The 17520-nt window shown below is 41.6% G+C and overlaps 1 protein-coding gene across 10 annotated transcripts in view; it reads right to left on the bottom strand.

Annotated features, from left to right (window-relative positions):
- The window catches only part of NEO1 (neogenin 1), a 498809-nt gene that overhangs the window by 217020 nt on the left and 264269 nt on the right, over positions 1 to 17520 (bottom strand). For all 10 annotated transcript variants that reach the window (XM_039492010.1, XM_039492008.1, XM_039492009.1 and 7 more), the window contains exons 3-4: positions 16146 to 16421; positions 4007 to 4160 (exon numbers count right to left, since the gene is read on the bottom strand). In XM_039492010.1, the coding sequence (XP_039347944.1) occupies positions 4007 to 4160; positions 16146 to 16421 (430 nt within the window). The remainder of the gene's footprint in view (positions 1 to 4006; positions 4161 to 16145; positions 16422 to 17520) is intronic.

Here is a 17520-nt window from a genome sequence, read left to right as displayed (position 1 = left end):
GAAATCAAACCAATCAAACACCCCCAGTATTCCATATACTTTACAGGGTTCACAGGAAGGAGACCCCCCCCCCCCAAATACTTCATGTCCACTTTTTGAGGACCAGATCCCACCCTTTGCTCGTTTTTTGTTTTTTTTAAACATGAACTTTAACTTCTTTTTTTAAAGAGGTCTCAATGTACATAAAAAAAATCTGTCCAGACCTTAATTAGCAAGTTTATGTTTGGGAGCATGGTCATAAGGGGAGAAGTATTATAGTTAGCAAAAACAAGCTATTTAAGAATTTACCAATAGCTCTGAGTGACTCAGTAGCAGAGTAACAGATTTTTTTTTAATCAGATTTTATTTAAACTTGATTTTTTGAATTTCAAATATATTTTCTTTAAAAATAAATCTATTTAAGATTAAATTTGAAGTTATGACACACTGTATTAAGGCCTACACTTAGTATAATCTATTACAATAATTTAAATTAAATTAAACAATATTCAAGCAGTATATGTACGCTGCCAAAATTTTAAGTAAAGTCAAACCACTGAATTGGTGAAGTCACTAGCTGAACACCTGGAACCAGAGTTTGCTGAGATGCTACACCACCTTTTGACAGTCTGCAGATATAGAGAATATTTACTTCATTTTAGCTTATTTAGTTAGTTCAGTTCACTGACTGGCTCATTCAGAGCTGAGAAACCGACAAGGAGTCGAAAAAGAAAAGCTTATTTTCCTTTACCAATCGATGAATAAAAATGAAGTATGAGGATGAGATCTACTACTTCTAAAATCTTGAAGGACGTGGTGACTAGAAACAATCAGTTGAATATATTAACGACAGATTATACTTTCTTTGTTTAATAAATAAGAGTTTTAAATACAAAACATATTTTGATAAACTTATTTTGTTTTTATGTATCCAGCACATTTAAGGTATTTTTTAAAAATTTAAATAATGTAAAACTTATTTTAAAATGCTGGTTTTGTGCATTTTTAATAGAATTAAAATTTCCATCCAAATGCAGGTTAACACAAATCAAATATAAAATTAATCAACTAATAAATAAGAAATGCATCACTGACCATTTTCTAACAAAATAAAAATAAACTAAGAATCTAAATAAATGTATGTTAAGCTATATAATTGCTTCAGTAAGTGTATAGATACAGCATATCCTCCTGGGTAGCAAAAAGAAGTACCAAATTTTAATAGTTACCAACTAATATGAATCTTTCTTCAGGAAAATAACTTAAAAGTATAATTGCAAAAACAAGATTAAAATAGATGATTTAAGTCAAGATTTCCTGCTTGCTGATTAAAATCATCATTAAAAAATCAAATAACTAAATCACTTTAATTTAAATCAGTTCACCCTGCTTTATACAAAGGACAAAAATCCTTTAAAAAATGTAGAATTTTGAATCAGAATTGCTACTCTAACATAGAATCATAGAAGATTAGGGTTGGAAGAGACCTCAACATGCTTGATTATGTGCTGGAATGAAACAGGAAAGAAAATACTGGTTCCACAAGTATTAGCGACTCTGGATAGAAATAAAGGCCAAGTCTTCCATGATCTGGGTCTCGCAGGTGGGGAGCAGAATGGGCGTCTGCCTTTTGGTAGAGCCAACCGTGCCTATTGCAGGGGTTCCATCTCAAATCACGAGCAGCAAAAAGGAACTGGAGAAGCAGGCTATAAATGTCACCCCTTATGTCCTTGATTCAGAGCACAAGGAGGTAGCTGGCACAGGCACATGAAGCATGTGTGCACTCACATTGGAAGACACTCATCGCTCAAAGGAGAACTGTGTTCTATGAAAAACAAATCAAGAACTCATTTTCTGCAGAGTGAAGCAAATCAAATTTTCCTCTTTATTACCCCCTCAAAATAAATGTTATGTTAACAAACCCACTTCTCTAAGGAAAAAGCCATAACACAAATGGAATCAACTTTAGCCAGCAACAGCCAAATATCTCTCTTGTCCCTTACCTGACCAAAGAGACTTTGTAGTATAATATGTAAAAAAAAGGCTTTTAGGGCCCAACCCCTTATTTATTCCCTCTTTTTTGTAGAAATGAACATTTATTTTGAGCTTTAAAGGAAAAAGAAATATTCCTCTTACTATCTCTCTCAGAGACTAGATGTCCACTGATGTAGTAACCATTAGCTCATAAAAGTGTATGGAGTCATCAGGAGTTATCAAGTCACTGGGGGTATGCCTACACTGCAATAAAACACCCGCAGCTCTCTCATATCAGCTGACTTGGACTTCAGGGCTATAAAAATGCAGTGTAGATGTCTGGACTCAGGCTGGTGCCTGGGTTATGGGACCAATGCCACCCCATACGTCCTCCACGGGGTCCCAGAGCCCGGGCTCCAGCCCAAGCCCAAGCCCAAGCCCAGAGGTCTACAGTGCAATTTTATTGTCCCACAGCTTGAGTTCTGTGAGCCTGAGACAGCTGACATGGGCCAGCCACAGGTGTTTTATTGCAGTGTAGACATACCCTGGGAGGCTGGCCTGAAAAGACCCACACGCCCACTTACATTCTAGATAACTGGCCTTTAAATCTAGAAAAAGATGTGCAATACTCAGTCCTAAATCAATGAATCAAGGTTGCATAATGAAGGAGACTTGTCTGTAGGATCTCAGCCTCATTTGTTGCAGAGGTTGTAAAATATATAGCAAATCAGGCAGGAGATTACAGGAAGAGAAAGGATGATCTCACGGGTAAGGCAGTTGAATTCTGCCACGGAGAATTGGATTCTATCCCTGCCTGTGTCACAGAGTCCCCATGTGATGCCAAGAAAATTGCTTAAACCAAACTTTAATGCGTGGTAACTAATAGCATGTTCTGAATGGGGGAGGGATAGCTCAGTGGTTTGAGCTCTGGCCTACTAAACACAGGGTTGTGAGTTCAATCCTTAAGGGAACCACTTAGGGATCTGGGGCAAAATCAGTACTTGGTCCTGCTAGTGAAGGCAGGGGGCTGGACTCAATGACCTTTCAGGGTTCCTTCCAGTTTTATGAGATAGGTATGTTTCTGAGTGCTCAAATTGAGGCCTTGGGATCTGAACAGATGAAGGGCTGAACACTTACAGCTGCAACTGAAGTCAGTGGGAGCTGGGTTTTGAATATATAAAGTGCTATATAATGCTATGTACACTGAAAAATCTAGTCTGAAGCATCTCAAATTAGACATCGAAATTAAAATACTTTCAACCTTGATTTCTGTGCCTCAGTTTCTCATCTGTAAAATAGGCATATTACCACCTAATCTCACAAATGTATTGTGAAAATAAATTAATATTTATGAACTACTCAGATACTCTAGAGATAAGCATCACAAAAAAAGCCCATGAGGAAATTAATAAATGCCTTCAAAGCAGGGTTGGAATAGTATGGAGTAAATAAGGCATAGGACCATACAGTGAACAATGAGGACAAAAAAATACTCTATAGCTGCTCATTGAGTACTGTCCTTTCTGTGCACTGAATAAGGCAAGGATACTGTGGAAAACCTAGCATTTGATCATGGAATTAAATAATATCATAATGCATATGCAGAAGGGAGCCCAGTTAGGTTACAAAGGTAACCTTAATTCTGGAATTTCCTTATTTTCGAATGTTTGACTTTGCCACTTAACATTCTTTTAAACAGTTTTGTTGTGTGCAATTTCCTGTTTTTAAATATCAAACAAATAAATAAATGTGATCATGTGGCATCATACTGACACTCCTGTGGTTTAGATCCATTGAACAGACCCTGTTGTTTTACCAGTGTTCTGGATTGACTGAGTTGGTCTGCCCACCCTATATGGCACAAGGCTTGTCACATCCCTCAACCTAAAGACCTCCACATTAGAGCAGTAGAACCTACTGTGTCACTTTAAAATTAAGCAGAAGCTAAGTGAACTTAGGTCTAAAACCATAAGTCTCACTTGGCATAATAATTCCTATATTACTATGTTTAGGTAATGGGAAAGTCAATTTCCATTTACTAGCCATTACTTACCCTTCTATGGTAAGTTCTTCTTCGTTTTTCATCCATCTGACAACTGGAGTTGGAAATCCTGCAGTGACACATGGGAAAACTGCACTTTGCCCAGTAACTTTGGTAAGTGAAGAAGGTTGCCTCAGAAACACCAGGTTTAACGGAGACTCTGGATCTGCAAATATTTTGTAAATAAAATGACAATGAAGTTATCAAACACTGAATAAAAACAATGAGATTATCAAATTAACACCAGCATATTGTGCCCCTTCAGTAGTAAACACAGTGCTCAAAACAATGAAGCAGCTAGTTGCTTCTCTACCTCTTGCTGGTGAAGCTACGATAAACACAAAACTATAAAGCCAAGAAGGCATTTTTACAGGACACTAATTTGTCTTACCTATAAATGGAGTTTCTGGAAAGAGCTAATCTAGGATTAACTGGCTGCATCTGACTTCCTGCTCCAGACATGCAAATTGACTGTTCTGGGGTTGGAGTTATGGTTTCTCAAGAGCAGCCTGCACCAAATTCCCAAGGAAACAACCTGAGCAACTAGCTATACCTACAAAACTTGGAAACGGCCACTCAGTAAGAGGAGGTTACTTACCTGTAACTGGAGGTTCTTCGAGATGTGTGGTGCCTATCTGTATTACACAGCACCAAGAATCTGGAGCTGGAGATTTTGAAAGTAGTAGCGTCTGTTGGTTTGCGCATGCACCCTTCGTTCACCTCATGGTTTCATCCAAGATGATAAAGGCAGGGCAGACCATCCGCATCTCTAGTTCTTTCTTGACTGTAAATCCAACAGATCCACAGTAGAGAGTGAGAAATGGAATACAGATAGGGACAACACATCTTGAAGAACCTCTAGTTACACGTAAGTAACCTCCTCTTCTTCTTCAAGTGATGGTCCCTATTGTATTCTACTGAGGGTGATTAACGAGAAGTACCTAAGTCGGAGGAGGGTACAAGGATAAAGATGGAACAGTTGAGCAGAGGACAGCTGCGCCAAAGGAGGCATCTGCCACCAATTCCTGCACCAAGATATAATGCCACATGGCTGCTCAACATATGTCCCAGAGTGGTACATCATGGAATGAGGCTATGGTCGAAGCCTGGGCTCTTGTGGAATGTGCCCGCACCCTAGAAACCGGAGGCCGTTCCAATAACTGACAGCAGAGTGTGATGCACCCCAAAATCCATGTGAAGATTCTCGGTGTGGAGACTGTCTGACCTTTAACTCTTCCAGCTATTGCAACAAAGAGTCTAGGAAATTTCCTGATCGGTCTTGTCCTCTGCAGGTAGAAGACAAAGACCCGATGGACATCAAGAGAGTGGAGTTGTCATTCCTCTTCCAAGGCATGATGCTTTGGAAAGAAAGCAGGTCACTGAGTTCAATCCTTGAGGAGGCCACTTAGGGATCTGGGGCAAAAATTGGTCCTGCTAGTGAAGGCAGGGGGCTGGACTCGATGACCTTTCGAGGTCCCTTCCAGTTCTAGGAGATTGGTATATCTCCTATTATTATTATATTATTTGAATAGGCTGATTGAGATAAAACTGGGAAATGACCTTTGGAAGCAACTTCGGATGCAGGCGCGGGGAGACTACCTTTATGTAAAGTGGTGAAAGAAGGGTCTGCAATCATGGCCCCAAAGTTCACCTACTCTTCTCAAAGAAGTGATAGCCAACAAGGAAAGTGACATTCATGGAAAGGAGTGACAGAGAGCATGAAGATAGTGGTTCAAATGGTGGTTCTGTTAGTGATGAGGGAACTATTTTGAGGTCCCACTGGAGAGAAATGGATTGCACGGGTCGGAAGGTTCTGATGAGACTTTTCCAAAACCTAGCAATCAGCAGGTGTGTAAAGATAGAATGTCATTCTGGTGGGGGGGGGGGGTAGGTGTAAACTGCCACTGGGTTTACCTTGAGAGAGTTGGGGGAGAGACCCAAGGCCTTCAAGGACAGAAGGGAGTCTAAAAGCAGGGGAATCTCCACTACTTCTGGGTAATGCTCCTTCTGTTGGGTGAAGCAGTTCCACTTGACCTGGTAGGAACACCTAGTGGGCTCTTTTCCACTGCTTTCTGATGGACACACCCATTCTAGAGACGATGCCATCCAAATACCACACTCTGAGGTGAAGTGTCTGTGGATTGGGATGTCTGATCCTGCCCTTGTGCTGTGTCAGTAGCTTGAAGAAAGCAGGGGTGGGAATTGGGGGATGGGCAGACATGTAGAGGAGGTTGGGAAACTAGAAATCTCTCAGAATGACTGATATTCTGTCCCATCTGATCCTCTGGGGTACTCGTGGCAGCATGGAAGAGGCAGGAGGGTGTCGTTGATTTTCTTGCTACTAGCTAGTAGCGATATTCTTGCTACTAGCTTCCCCTCCATTATTACTTGGAAGTGGGCCTGGTCTTGTGGCAGTTTTTCAGCAAAGTCCTCCAATTTGCTGTAATGAAGGAAACTGTATTTGCCAGGTAATGCCTGATAATTTGAGATCCTGAAAGGAAGGCTGACTGAGGGGAGAAGATCTTGGGGCCCAAAAGGTCCATCTGCTTGCCTTCCCTGTCAGATGGGCTGGAGCATGGATGCTGACGTCTAGCCCATTCCATCGCTCCCTGGACCACAAGTGAATTGCAGGTGGGGTGGGAAGGGCATGAGAAAAATTCATGCCTCTTGGCTCTCACATAGTTGAGTACTTAATCATCTGCCCAGTTGGTGGTAGGCATACATGTGGCTGGCATATGCCAAACCATTCTAGGCTGGCTCAGGGATGGCATCGATTGGCAGAGCAACTCTACCCATCACCAATGAGTGAAGTGTGTCCAGCAGCTTCTAAGGAGTGTCTTAGATCTCCTCCAGAGGAATGTGCAGCTCTCCTGCCACTCTGCGCAGAAGATCCTGGAATTGGCAGTAGTCATCAGGAGATGCGGGAGATTCCAAAGCCACTGCTGCTTCAGATGAGGACAATGGGAATCTCTCCTGTTCCAGCAGTACCAGTGGAATCGGACTGAGTGGCTTTTCTTCCATCATCAGTTCTGAGCATCTACTCCAAGATGCCCAAGACAGCGAAACAGGTGATGTTTCTCTGATGGAATAGACAGGTTCCAAGGATGGGTATTGGGACCAGGATCCCCAGTAGGGTCAGTATGACAGATCCAGAGGGTGTTGTGGTGGGCGGCTGGAGTGGAGGTTACTGCCAGGATGCAGAAGGCCTCCACTGGTACTCATAGCGGCGGGAAGGGATGGACAGCCCCCGTCCTTCATCCAATTCCTCTGAAGACAAAAATTCGAAGACCAGTTCCATCAGCGGTACTGGAGGAGCCAGTGGAAATGTGTACACCACCAGAGCAGGGAGTGAGGAGTGATTCAGCTGCGGCATGCCCTGCACAGGAAGTAGAGGGTTCCAGATGGTGCAGAGGCCTCAGCTTTCCCAGAGCAAACACTTCCTGGAGCTCTGGTGCTTTTCCCAACCTCCCTGGAGTCAAGGTACCTCTCTCCGTCCCTATCCAGTACGGGAATAATGGTCCTCCATGGAGTGGATGGTTCTTGAGCTCAGAGAAATGTCACTGTTGATGGTGTGTGCAAGTCGGTACCCAGTACTGACAGATCCGTTGGTTTCAGCGGTCTCTTTTTGTCCTTGTGTGCTTTAGAGTGTGCTACCTCCCCATGACTGGAACTCATGGAAGGAGCCTCTCTTTTCTTAGGGATGGAGGAAGACTTACTGCCACGCTTATGTGCACGCTTCCTTGCCTCCAAAGTAGGCTCCAGCACAGGATCCATAGCAGTTGTACCACTGGTGCTGGACTCAGACTCTGTAGCTGGAGGTGCACTCCTGGCTGCCTCAGGCCAATGTATGGAGGGGGTTTCATGGCAACTTCCAAGACATGCTTCTGGAGGCAGCGAGCCTGGCCTCCTCGGGTACAGCTGGAGAAGGACTGGCAGATACTGCACCTGGATGAAATATGGGCTTCTCCCAAGCAGTAGAGGCAATGCTGATGTTTGTCGCTAGCATGAGGCGCAAATTTTAAAGCCTGGGATCTTCGGCATAGTCCAGTATCCACGCACTGAAACAAGTAAACTACCAAAACTACTACATAAACAGTAAAACGGTTAGCTTTAGAGTATGTACAACTCTATCTTTTTAAAAGTGCATCACACATGAGAGGACACTAATAGTTCTAACCTGGACCATGTGGCGGTGAGAAGGAACTGGATACATGGTTGGTCCATCCTGCCCTTTATCATCTCAGGTGAAACAATGAGGTGAGCCAAGGGCGCATGCATGGACCAATGGACACAACTACTTTCAAAATCTCTGGCTCCAGATGCATGGTGCATATACATAAACCCTCAGTGGAATAATAGGGACCATCACTTGAAGAAGAACTAAACACTCCATGAGTAGCTGATTGGTCCAAACTTCACAACAAACTACAGGGCCCTTTGGTGGGAACTCCAATAACAAAAAAGAAATTACTCTTTCTGCTCAAGGTCCCCGAGGCTAGGACTAACAGGTTCTGTGAAACAATTTTAAAACTACAAGGTGGGTTCATGATGACCCACTTGAATTAATTCATCTTTCCCCACTCCACTAAACCTGGGACACAGTCTTTACTGGCAGCATTTCAAGATTCAGTGGCAATTATTTTGTAGTACTTTGGAAAGATGTGTACAGAATGTTTTCAGGTGGCTATCTGTCAAACATTTAGGATTGACAGAGTTTGATTTTTATTTTTGCTCATTTAGATTATTAATATCTTTTTTATATTTAAGAATTTTTTTTATTTTTATCTATTCTTATTTTTAATATTTTTTTCTATTTGTAACTGTTTATTTTTACAGTTGGGGGAAATTAAAGTGGGTTGGCGATAGGGGTAGCACAGTGCTGACAAAGGAGGCTGGAGGGCCCAAGGCACAAGATGTGGGGGAAGCTGAGGTCCTGACCTAGCACACCAGAGACCTCAAGCCAGGATTGCTAGCAGGAGAACAGGTCCCCAGCCACAGGCTGCTGCTGAACAGCACCTGCCCAAGGATGGCTCTGACATTTGTGGTTGATGAATGAGTGAGCAGGGTTGTGACAAAGTTGCTGCAGAGGCTCCCTGAAGAGCCAACAGGGCCAGTGACAACCAGTCCTTGCAGATGCAAGGTGAGTGGAAGGCTGTGGTGCTGGCTAGGCAGAGCAAAGCAGAAACCTCCCACCCACAACTGCAAGAAGCATTACATGTCCCCTGCCATGAGGGAGGCCACCCACCGCTGAATGCCTCCTGTTCGAGACAGACATTCAGCAGAAGGGTGGCCTCCTCTGTGGCTGAGGATTCACAGTCCTCTTTGCGGGTTTGGCCAGGGATGTCTGCTCTGTTTCGCTAGGATTGCAGCCTCCACACCTTGCGCCTGCAGGAATTGGATGTCACCGGCCCTGTGGCAGTGCAGGAAGCCCTCTGGATGAAATACGAGTGTGTTCATGATATTAGGGCTGCAGACAGCTCCCTGCACTGCCGCAAGGCCAGTAACATCTGATATCCACATGTGCAAGCAGGGGAGGATACACTCCTGCCGATTGTTACTGACAGACACGTTTTTTTCATCGATTTCAGTGTGTCAGCTGAAATAGACATTGACCTATATCTATCCATTAAAATTGAATCCTGCCAAGCCTACAAAGCAAGCTGCCAAGCCTATATACCAACTCCCTTTCTGCCTGGAAAAATGAAATCCCTGTGGCAGAGTCAACCCTGAGCCCAGAGAAAGAACTCAAACTGACTGATGTGTATGCTTCAGTAATACAAGCCTTATGCTACACAAAAGGAGACAGCTTTTTCCTTTCTCTGGCCACTTGTAAAAACTATGAGCATCCAAGGGCCTAAGGCTACTTATTTCAGTAGATAAATGTGGTAAGGACATTAAAATACTGAACTGTGCATTTGGATATTTAGAATTAGGGGAAAGGTTGTGAGGTGAAAGTCCTTGTCGATATGGCACTCTGACTTTACTTTGAGTCTGAAAATGAGACGGTTTCTCAGGATTAGCCTATCTAGAAAGAAAGTTAGAACAAGCAAACTGCCTTCCCGTGGCAGCAGTCTCAGAGGCCGGGTCACCTAAGTCAGGCTTGCAGGGTTCATGCCGAGGGGCTAAAAATAGTAGTTCAGACGCTCAGGCTGAGTGCCCAGGCTCACAGACTCCTCCACCTCTCCAGGTTTCAGAGCCCGTGCTCCAGCCAAAGCCCAAACATCTTCACTGTTATTTTTAGTTCCACAACATGAGCCCTGTGAGCTCGAATCAGTTGATCCAGGCTCTGAGACTCACTGTTGCAGGTCTTTTTTCACAGTGTACACATATCTTCAGTGACCCATGATGCAACCCTAGAAAAAAGATGCTGCTATTACCCAGAGCTGAAGCTTACCCACTGAGGGTGCACTTTTGACCCTATCCTGGAAGAATTCCAGTATCATCAGGATGGAACAGGACTTTGGTTTGTCTACCTTGTCCCTACCACAGTACGTAATTTTAACACAGAACCTATAATATCCACTGGAAGTAACTGATGTCCTAGAAACTAACACCATTTCTATCACTTTAGTTATCAGTCTTCTCCTGCCAATACTAACCTTTCAAGAACCAGGACTTCAGGCAGAGCCTTTTGAGAGTATTTATGTTACACTCACCACCATAGGATCAAAACCTAACAGTCTGTGTGCGCATTTGTGTCTCATCCACTACAAAAAAAGGAAGCTAGTTGACAGACAATCTCTAAAATTGGACAAACCCTCAATCTATTCAAAATGCTACTGCAAAGATCATATTCCTGGGCTCATCACTGTGATCACACCAAGAACCACCACTCTAATTCCTCCTTTCACACCCACTGCTCCACTGCATCAAATAAAAACTACTTGTCTTCACCATTAAAGACATTCGAAGTTTCACCTCACCTTACCTATCATCTCTTATATACTTCTGAGCTATCAACTCCTATCTCTACTCTGCGAACATTGCCAACGTTTATCACCCATCACTCCAATTTTCCCTCAAACATCTTTGCATTTTTCTTATGTCATCCATTATGAGAGGAACTCCCTGTAAAAATCTGCAGAGCCACTTTGTCGTCTTCCTTCAAATCCCTCCTCAAAATTCACCTTTGTCATGATGCCAAAAGACACACTCAACGATGTCTAGGCAGCTAGTGTACTAAGACCATTGCTCATCACATTTATCATTTCATCTGGTGAGTCCCTGCGCGCTCTGTTTTATTTGTCATCATATTCTTAGTGTTGTATGTTGTATGTTTGTGTATATAATAGTGTATTTGGGGCAGGGGCTTTTCGTAAGTGTGCGCATACAACATGTACATTAGGGCTCCAAATCCTGATTGCAGCCAATAGGCACTCCTGCAGTATAACAACAACAATTATAAAACCAACTAGGTGGGTCATGCAGGGAACTTTGAAAAGGCCTGCATCAAGGCTTTTCTGGTTCTGGGTGCTGATGCTGGTGAGAGAGGCCTGAATGATTATGTAGAGCAGGGGTGCTCCAGCCCCCTGCTCCAGCCATGAGCCCCCTCCCACACCCCAACCCCCTCCCACAGCCCACACTCCCACCCCAACCTCCTGCCCCAGCCCTGAGCCCGCTCCCACACTCAAAACCCCTTGGCCCTAGCCTGGAGGCCCCTCATGCACTCTGAACCCCTCATTTATGGCCCCACCCTGGAGCCTAAGGGAAGCCCTGAGCCTCCCCACCCCATCCGCCCCACGGGGCTGTGTGTGGCCCACGAGTGATTTTTTCTGTGGGTCAGTGGCCATCAATAGAAAAAAGGTTCCCCACCCCGATGTAGAAGACTAGGAAAAACTGGTACCACAATCCAGGCACTTTCTCCGTGCATTCCTATATTAGAAAATAATTGCAGAACTCAGAATCAATGTCCTGATGTATAAAAAATGGAAGGAAGACTTAGGACTTTTGGGCAGACTCTTCCTGAGAGAGAGAGAGTTTTGCCTGTGTGGATGGAAGAGCGAGGAGAAGTTCCTTTGTTCCAGCCTTGAAAAACCTAAAGCAGAAAGTTTTCAACCAGACTTCTCTCTTCTAGAAATTTGTCAACCCTCATGGCACACACACACACACAAAATTAATAAAAATAACTACAGCTGAGAATAAAGCAGATATATTGAATTATATAGTTTACTCTCATTTGATGTTTTATTGCCAGTTACAAAATTCATTGCTACAAAAACATGAGTTTGCAACTTTTGGATCTGAAACTGGCAGCTCAAAATACTGATATAAATTAGATTTTGCACTAGTTGTCAATATGTTTTAGCTTTTCCACTCACTATAAGGAGGACATGTCTAGCTAGTCACGAAATATAGGAGTTTCTACACGCACAGCTTATACCAAAATGTATTTATGCAGACACTACATGGTTTGTTTTATTGTTAGCTGTTTTATAAACCAGAGAAAAGCTACGGAGGGTTTACCATGGATGGACAGGGGGTCAGTGGTACTGGTCATAAGTAATATATTCGAGGTATGTAAAAGGTTTGTGAATGAGTTTTAATTCAAGGAAAAAGTACTTTCTTGCTCTTTTCTCCTTTCCTAGAGCATACAATTGCAGAGATGTGTTTTCTGTGTGTAAAGTAATGCTGAAATGCATTTGCTGCTAATGTCTAGTCATTTATACGAAATTAAAATTATGAAGAAACCTGCTTTTGCTATTAACATGACACAAAACTGAAATGAACTGCTTAAAATGTTAAAATTAAAAATGTTGTGATGAAATTTGTGCTGGCTGATTAGAAACTAACATTATCCTTTAAACTATATTGACTCAAAATTATGAGACTGATGGCTAGTTCTTGCTCAGAAAAGTATGATGGACAACCGATATCTCTTTCAATAAGAACATAAGTCTTAGCCATACTCGGTCAGACCAAAGGTCCATCTAGCCCAGTATCCTGTCTTCCAACAATGGCCAATGCCAGGTGCCCCAGAGGGAATGAACAGAACAGGTAATCATCAAGTGATCCATCCCATAGTCCATTCCCAGCTTCTGGAAAACAAAGGCTAGGGACATCATCCCTGTCCATCCTGGGCTAATTGCCATTGATGGACCTAAAAGTTACTCTCAATAAAAGTTACTCTCTTCAAATTAAATGAAGTAATTATTTCTGACTAAACACTGGTATCTTCTGTTTAGGGTTTTACACAAATATTTTAGTCACTTACTAAGCTGACTGATTAATCAGTCAAACTCACAATTTGTATTGTTATGTATGCCACTAATTTAAGAAGGAAAAACAACAAATCAAAATTTCAGTAAGTAAACATATACTAATGGAGCCAAAGTAAAGAATGTTTAAACCTAAAAAAATTAACTTGAATTTGAGGCCCAGACTCAGAAAAGCATCTAAGCACATGCTTAAACACATCCCTATTCAGAAAGGAACCTCAATAAAGGGTGTTCTTCAAGTCTAACTGTCATTGTGCCAATCTCAGCAACACTGATTGGGGTCTTTCGGTGCTACCATAAAATAAATATTTTCTAAAGTATCACTTTATTTATTTACCACTTTTATTAATAGTAACAGTATCAATATTTTGGGACAAATGGATTGTCTGTACTAACAAATTCAGTGCTCACTCTTCTGCATCAAAACCACTGTCTCAGCACTAGCATGAGTCTAAGTGCTATTGTAAACAGGACTAATGAATTTTCAGCACTGTCACAAAACCTTGCTCTGAGCAGCAGTGAAGACTTCGTGTCAAAAAGACACCAAATTTCCAAGTGTAGACACAGCCTGTGAGCCTGTCATATTGGTGCAAGCTTCTAAAATGTTAATTAAATTAACTTTTGGGAGGGGGCATTTCTAAAGGGTAGTGTGGATGCTTTAAGCCAAACTGTGAAAAACATTTGGTTACCATGATTATTCAGTTTTCATAAACTGTTTAACTTGTGGGCTATGGTTTTACTTGTGGATGCAGTTTAAATTATTTAATATTATTTAATATTTAATAGGTCTTGTCAACACTAGAATTAAATTGTTGGAAAGTCAACTAGTTGTACAAAACTAATTTATGGACAAATAAATCAGTGCATCCGCACTAACCATGCTTAATTGGTTTAAGTTTTGGCCCATATTAGCACTGAAAAATATAAATGACAATGTTCTCTGAATATTTATCCCACAATTCCTGATTCAGTAAATGCAATACATTCTAGGTGTTTTACAAATATTCTCAGAGCTTTAACCACTTAAATTTTTCTAGTGTAGAGCAGGTAATAGGCATGGAGAGATAGCTCAGTGGTTTGAGCATTGGCCTGCTAAACCCAAGGTTGAGAGTTTGATCCTTGAGGGGGCCACTTAGGGATCTGGGGCAAAATCAGTACTTGGTCCTGCTAGTGAAGGTAGGGAGCTGGACTCAATGACCTTTCAAGGTCCCTTCCAGTTCTAGGACATAGGATATCTCCATTAATTTTAAAAAAAAAAAAAAAAAAAAAAAAGATGTACAATGTGGGGCAGAATAGACTAAAGAGCATGAGAGATAGGTTTTTCTTTCAAGTGAATCTCAAACTGAGCAATTAATTACCTATCCAGCTAAGATATAGGAACACAGAACATTCTATGGGACAATTTGATTTCCATTCAAAAAGACAGACACTAAATTCAGGAGATGATTGAAATTCCTTCTCTATAGACATGCTACTTCATTTTCAACATTTTCACATTTCCCAAAACAAGGGAAGAGAAGTCACTAAGCGTAGTCCCTAATGTGGATATCTTGTGCAATAATATAATCTAAACCAGGAGGGCTACATATCATGATAGAAATTCCAAAAAACCCTTATAATCACCACAAACCTGGAAATCTCTAGCGCTCATCTGGAAGGCCCTGTAAATACTCAGAAATATTTTAAAAGCATGTTTAAAACAAGAATTCAATCATGATTTGAAGACTATAAAAAAAGACACAAACTCTATCCCCAGGACAGAAAAAAAGTCTACCAGTCACTGCAACAAGGCAACCTGAAGATTTTTATAAGGCTACTGATACTAAACCTGCTTAGAAAACTAATTTTCTAAGTGCTTTCAGATTAATTAAACTGCCAGCGAAAACATAGAAATCCCATGAATTACAGCTGCTTTTGACACCTGTTAAAAACCAGGGTGTAGTTTTGACACTGGCCTCAAAAGCAGGTGTAATTCATGGGGTTTATACGTTTTCCATGGCAGTTTAACTAGCCTGAAAGTGATCTAATTGGGGCAGGTATTCAAACAGTGGAAGTAGAATCAGAACTCTAAACCATCAAAAAAAGTTAGAAGGAAAGATTCAAAGCTTCTGCACAATCAATGGGAAAGTCCATGTAAAACAAGCTCTCATACTGGTCAGAAGAGCTACGGATTGGACCTGGCACCCAAATCAATGTCTTATTTCTGATCCGTTTTTATAGCTGTGTTCCTGTTAGATCATCTAGCCATACTGCTGTTCAGTTGTCCTGTATTACACTAAATATATGAAACTGCAAGTAGCTGATGTCATAGTTACTCCTTAGTTTTATTATAGAAAGGTAGGCTGTGAAAAAGAAACATGGTCAAGATTTTTCAGAAGTGATTAATGAGATTGGGTGCCTCCATTTTTGGGTGCTCAATTGGAGATATCTTAAACGGGCCTTATTTTCAGCAGCTGCATGCTCAGTATTTTCTAAAAATTAGGTCTCTCTAAAAATGCCTCAAATCAGGTACCCCTCCAAAAAAATCACAAATACCAGTCACTTTTGAAAATCTTGAGCATAGCTATTTCAAAACACTAGGCTCCATTCTGGCAAACATGAAGATGCCTATCTATACGTCTTGCCACAAAAGAGTGACCAGCCCCTTTCTTTACAATTGCCTCCTCACAAACAAAACTCTCCAGTGTAGGGAACTTTTTATAGGAACTCTTTCTAGCAAACTTTTCTTGATTGCTTTAGGGCTGTCATTACCTCTGTCACATTTAAAGGCCAGCTGCCATTTGGCAGCAGACTGCTGCTTGCCACATCTCCTTTCCTTCTATCTGGTAAGTGTTCCTATTTTGTTTTCCTTTCATCTTATCATTAAAGGAGATAACACACAAGTATGCAAATGGATAAACTGATGGGGAAAAATCTTTTAAAAAATAGATTAGTACCTGGAAGAACTTTAAGCTCTGCTTCATCACTGTATTTGGGTGACCCACCACTTTCAATGACGCAGCGATAGAGTCCTCCATCCCCATCTGTAACATTGCTAATGATTAGAGCTCCACTTGGTAATGTGAATATGCGGTCATCCAAAAAGAGTGGCTGACGATCCTGCTCCCACTTCACAAATGGTACCAGATCAGCATTGACCTCGCAGTTCAGAATTATGCTGTTTCCTCTATAGACAGATGTTGATTCTGGCTGACTAGTGAACCTTGGAAGTCCTGGAGAGGAAGGTGAAAAGAGAATGGAAAAATCAAAATTATTCCAAACTACCACAATTCTGAAGGTCAGACCAACAATCTGACTTTAAGCCTGACAAAAGTTGCACTCCAACTTTCTAGAATCAGCAGATATGGATGAGAATAAGAAAAAAATTGCTTATTTGAACAACAAGTGAATACAACACAGATTCTACATGGGACATCATATTAAATATGTTTTAATAGGGGGAAAGAAACACTGAGGGCCAAATTGTGAAAGCCTTTATGGGAGAAGGAGACGACATGCAAAGAAAACTCACCCACTTCCCCCTGTGTGCTCCCTCTCTGTGTCCCTAGGAAGCAAACAGTGCCCCAGAAAAAACGGTGAAGCCTAGACCAGTGCCCTCTTGGGCATCAGGCTATATATGCTTTGGGCCAAATGATGACATCTAACCACTGGTCCAAGTAAGCTGTGGTGTAGAATCATATCAGGAACTCAGAGACCCACTTGCCCCACTTCCTTTCAGCATTTTTTTTTTAAATGCCATGCACCCCAGGGTTGAGAATAAGGCCTGAAATTATCACAAGACATAATGCATGCCCTGGGGAAGGAGAGGAGGCTCCTGGAATGCTCTTCCCTTCCCAGATCCTACATTCTGTGAGAGGGCCTATTAAATACAATTATAGGTTGATGAGAGGTTTAAGTTAAGAGTTTAAATTCAAAAGTCAGGAAATTCAGAAGTGTGCTCCCCCAAATGGCAACATTATCAGTGTTCACTGCACAAACGACAAAGATATACGTTAACTTCACAGTCATTTAGTCATTCAATCTCATTGATACACAGTAGGAATGTAGTGCATAATTCTCTTAGGCCCCTTTGAAAACACTAAACTTAAAATACCGCTGTACTGGTGCACATGAGCAACATGACTAATATAGCTTTTGAATGTCTTCATATGCAAGTGTTTACATTTTCAGCATTAATTTTGCATTTATGTATTTTTGTGCATTTAATTTCCCTGCCTGACAAAAAGGTTATCCCTGGATGCAGCACTATGGCATAACAGCTGTATTTTGCACACTACTGGCTTTACACTACCATATATACTCGTTCATTAG

This window comes from Mauremys reevesii, linkage group 10 (assembly GCF_016161935.1).
Source record: "Mauremys reevesii isolate NIE-2019 linkage group 10, ASM1616193v1, whole genome shotgun sequence".
Taxonomy (NCBI): Eukaryota; Metazoa; Chordata; order Testudines; family Geoemydidae; genus Mauremys; species Mauremys reevesii.
The sequence above is the reverse complement of the archived record's forward strand: the minus strand, read 5'-3'. Positions and strand labels throughout refer to the sequence as shown.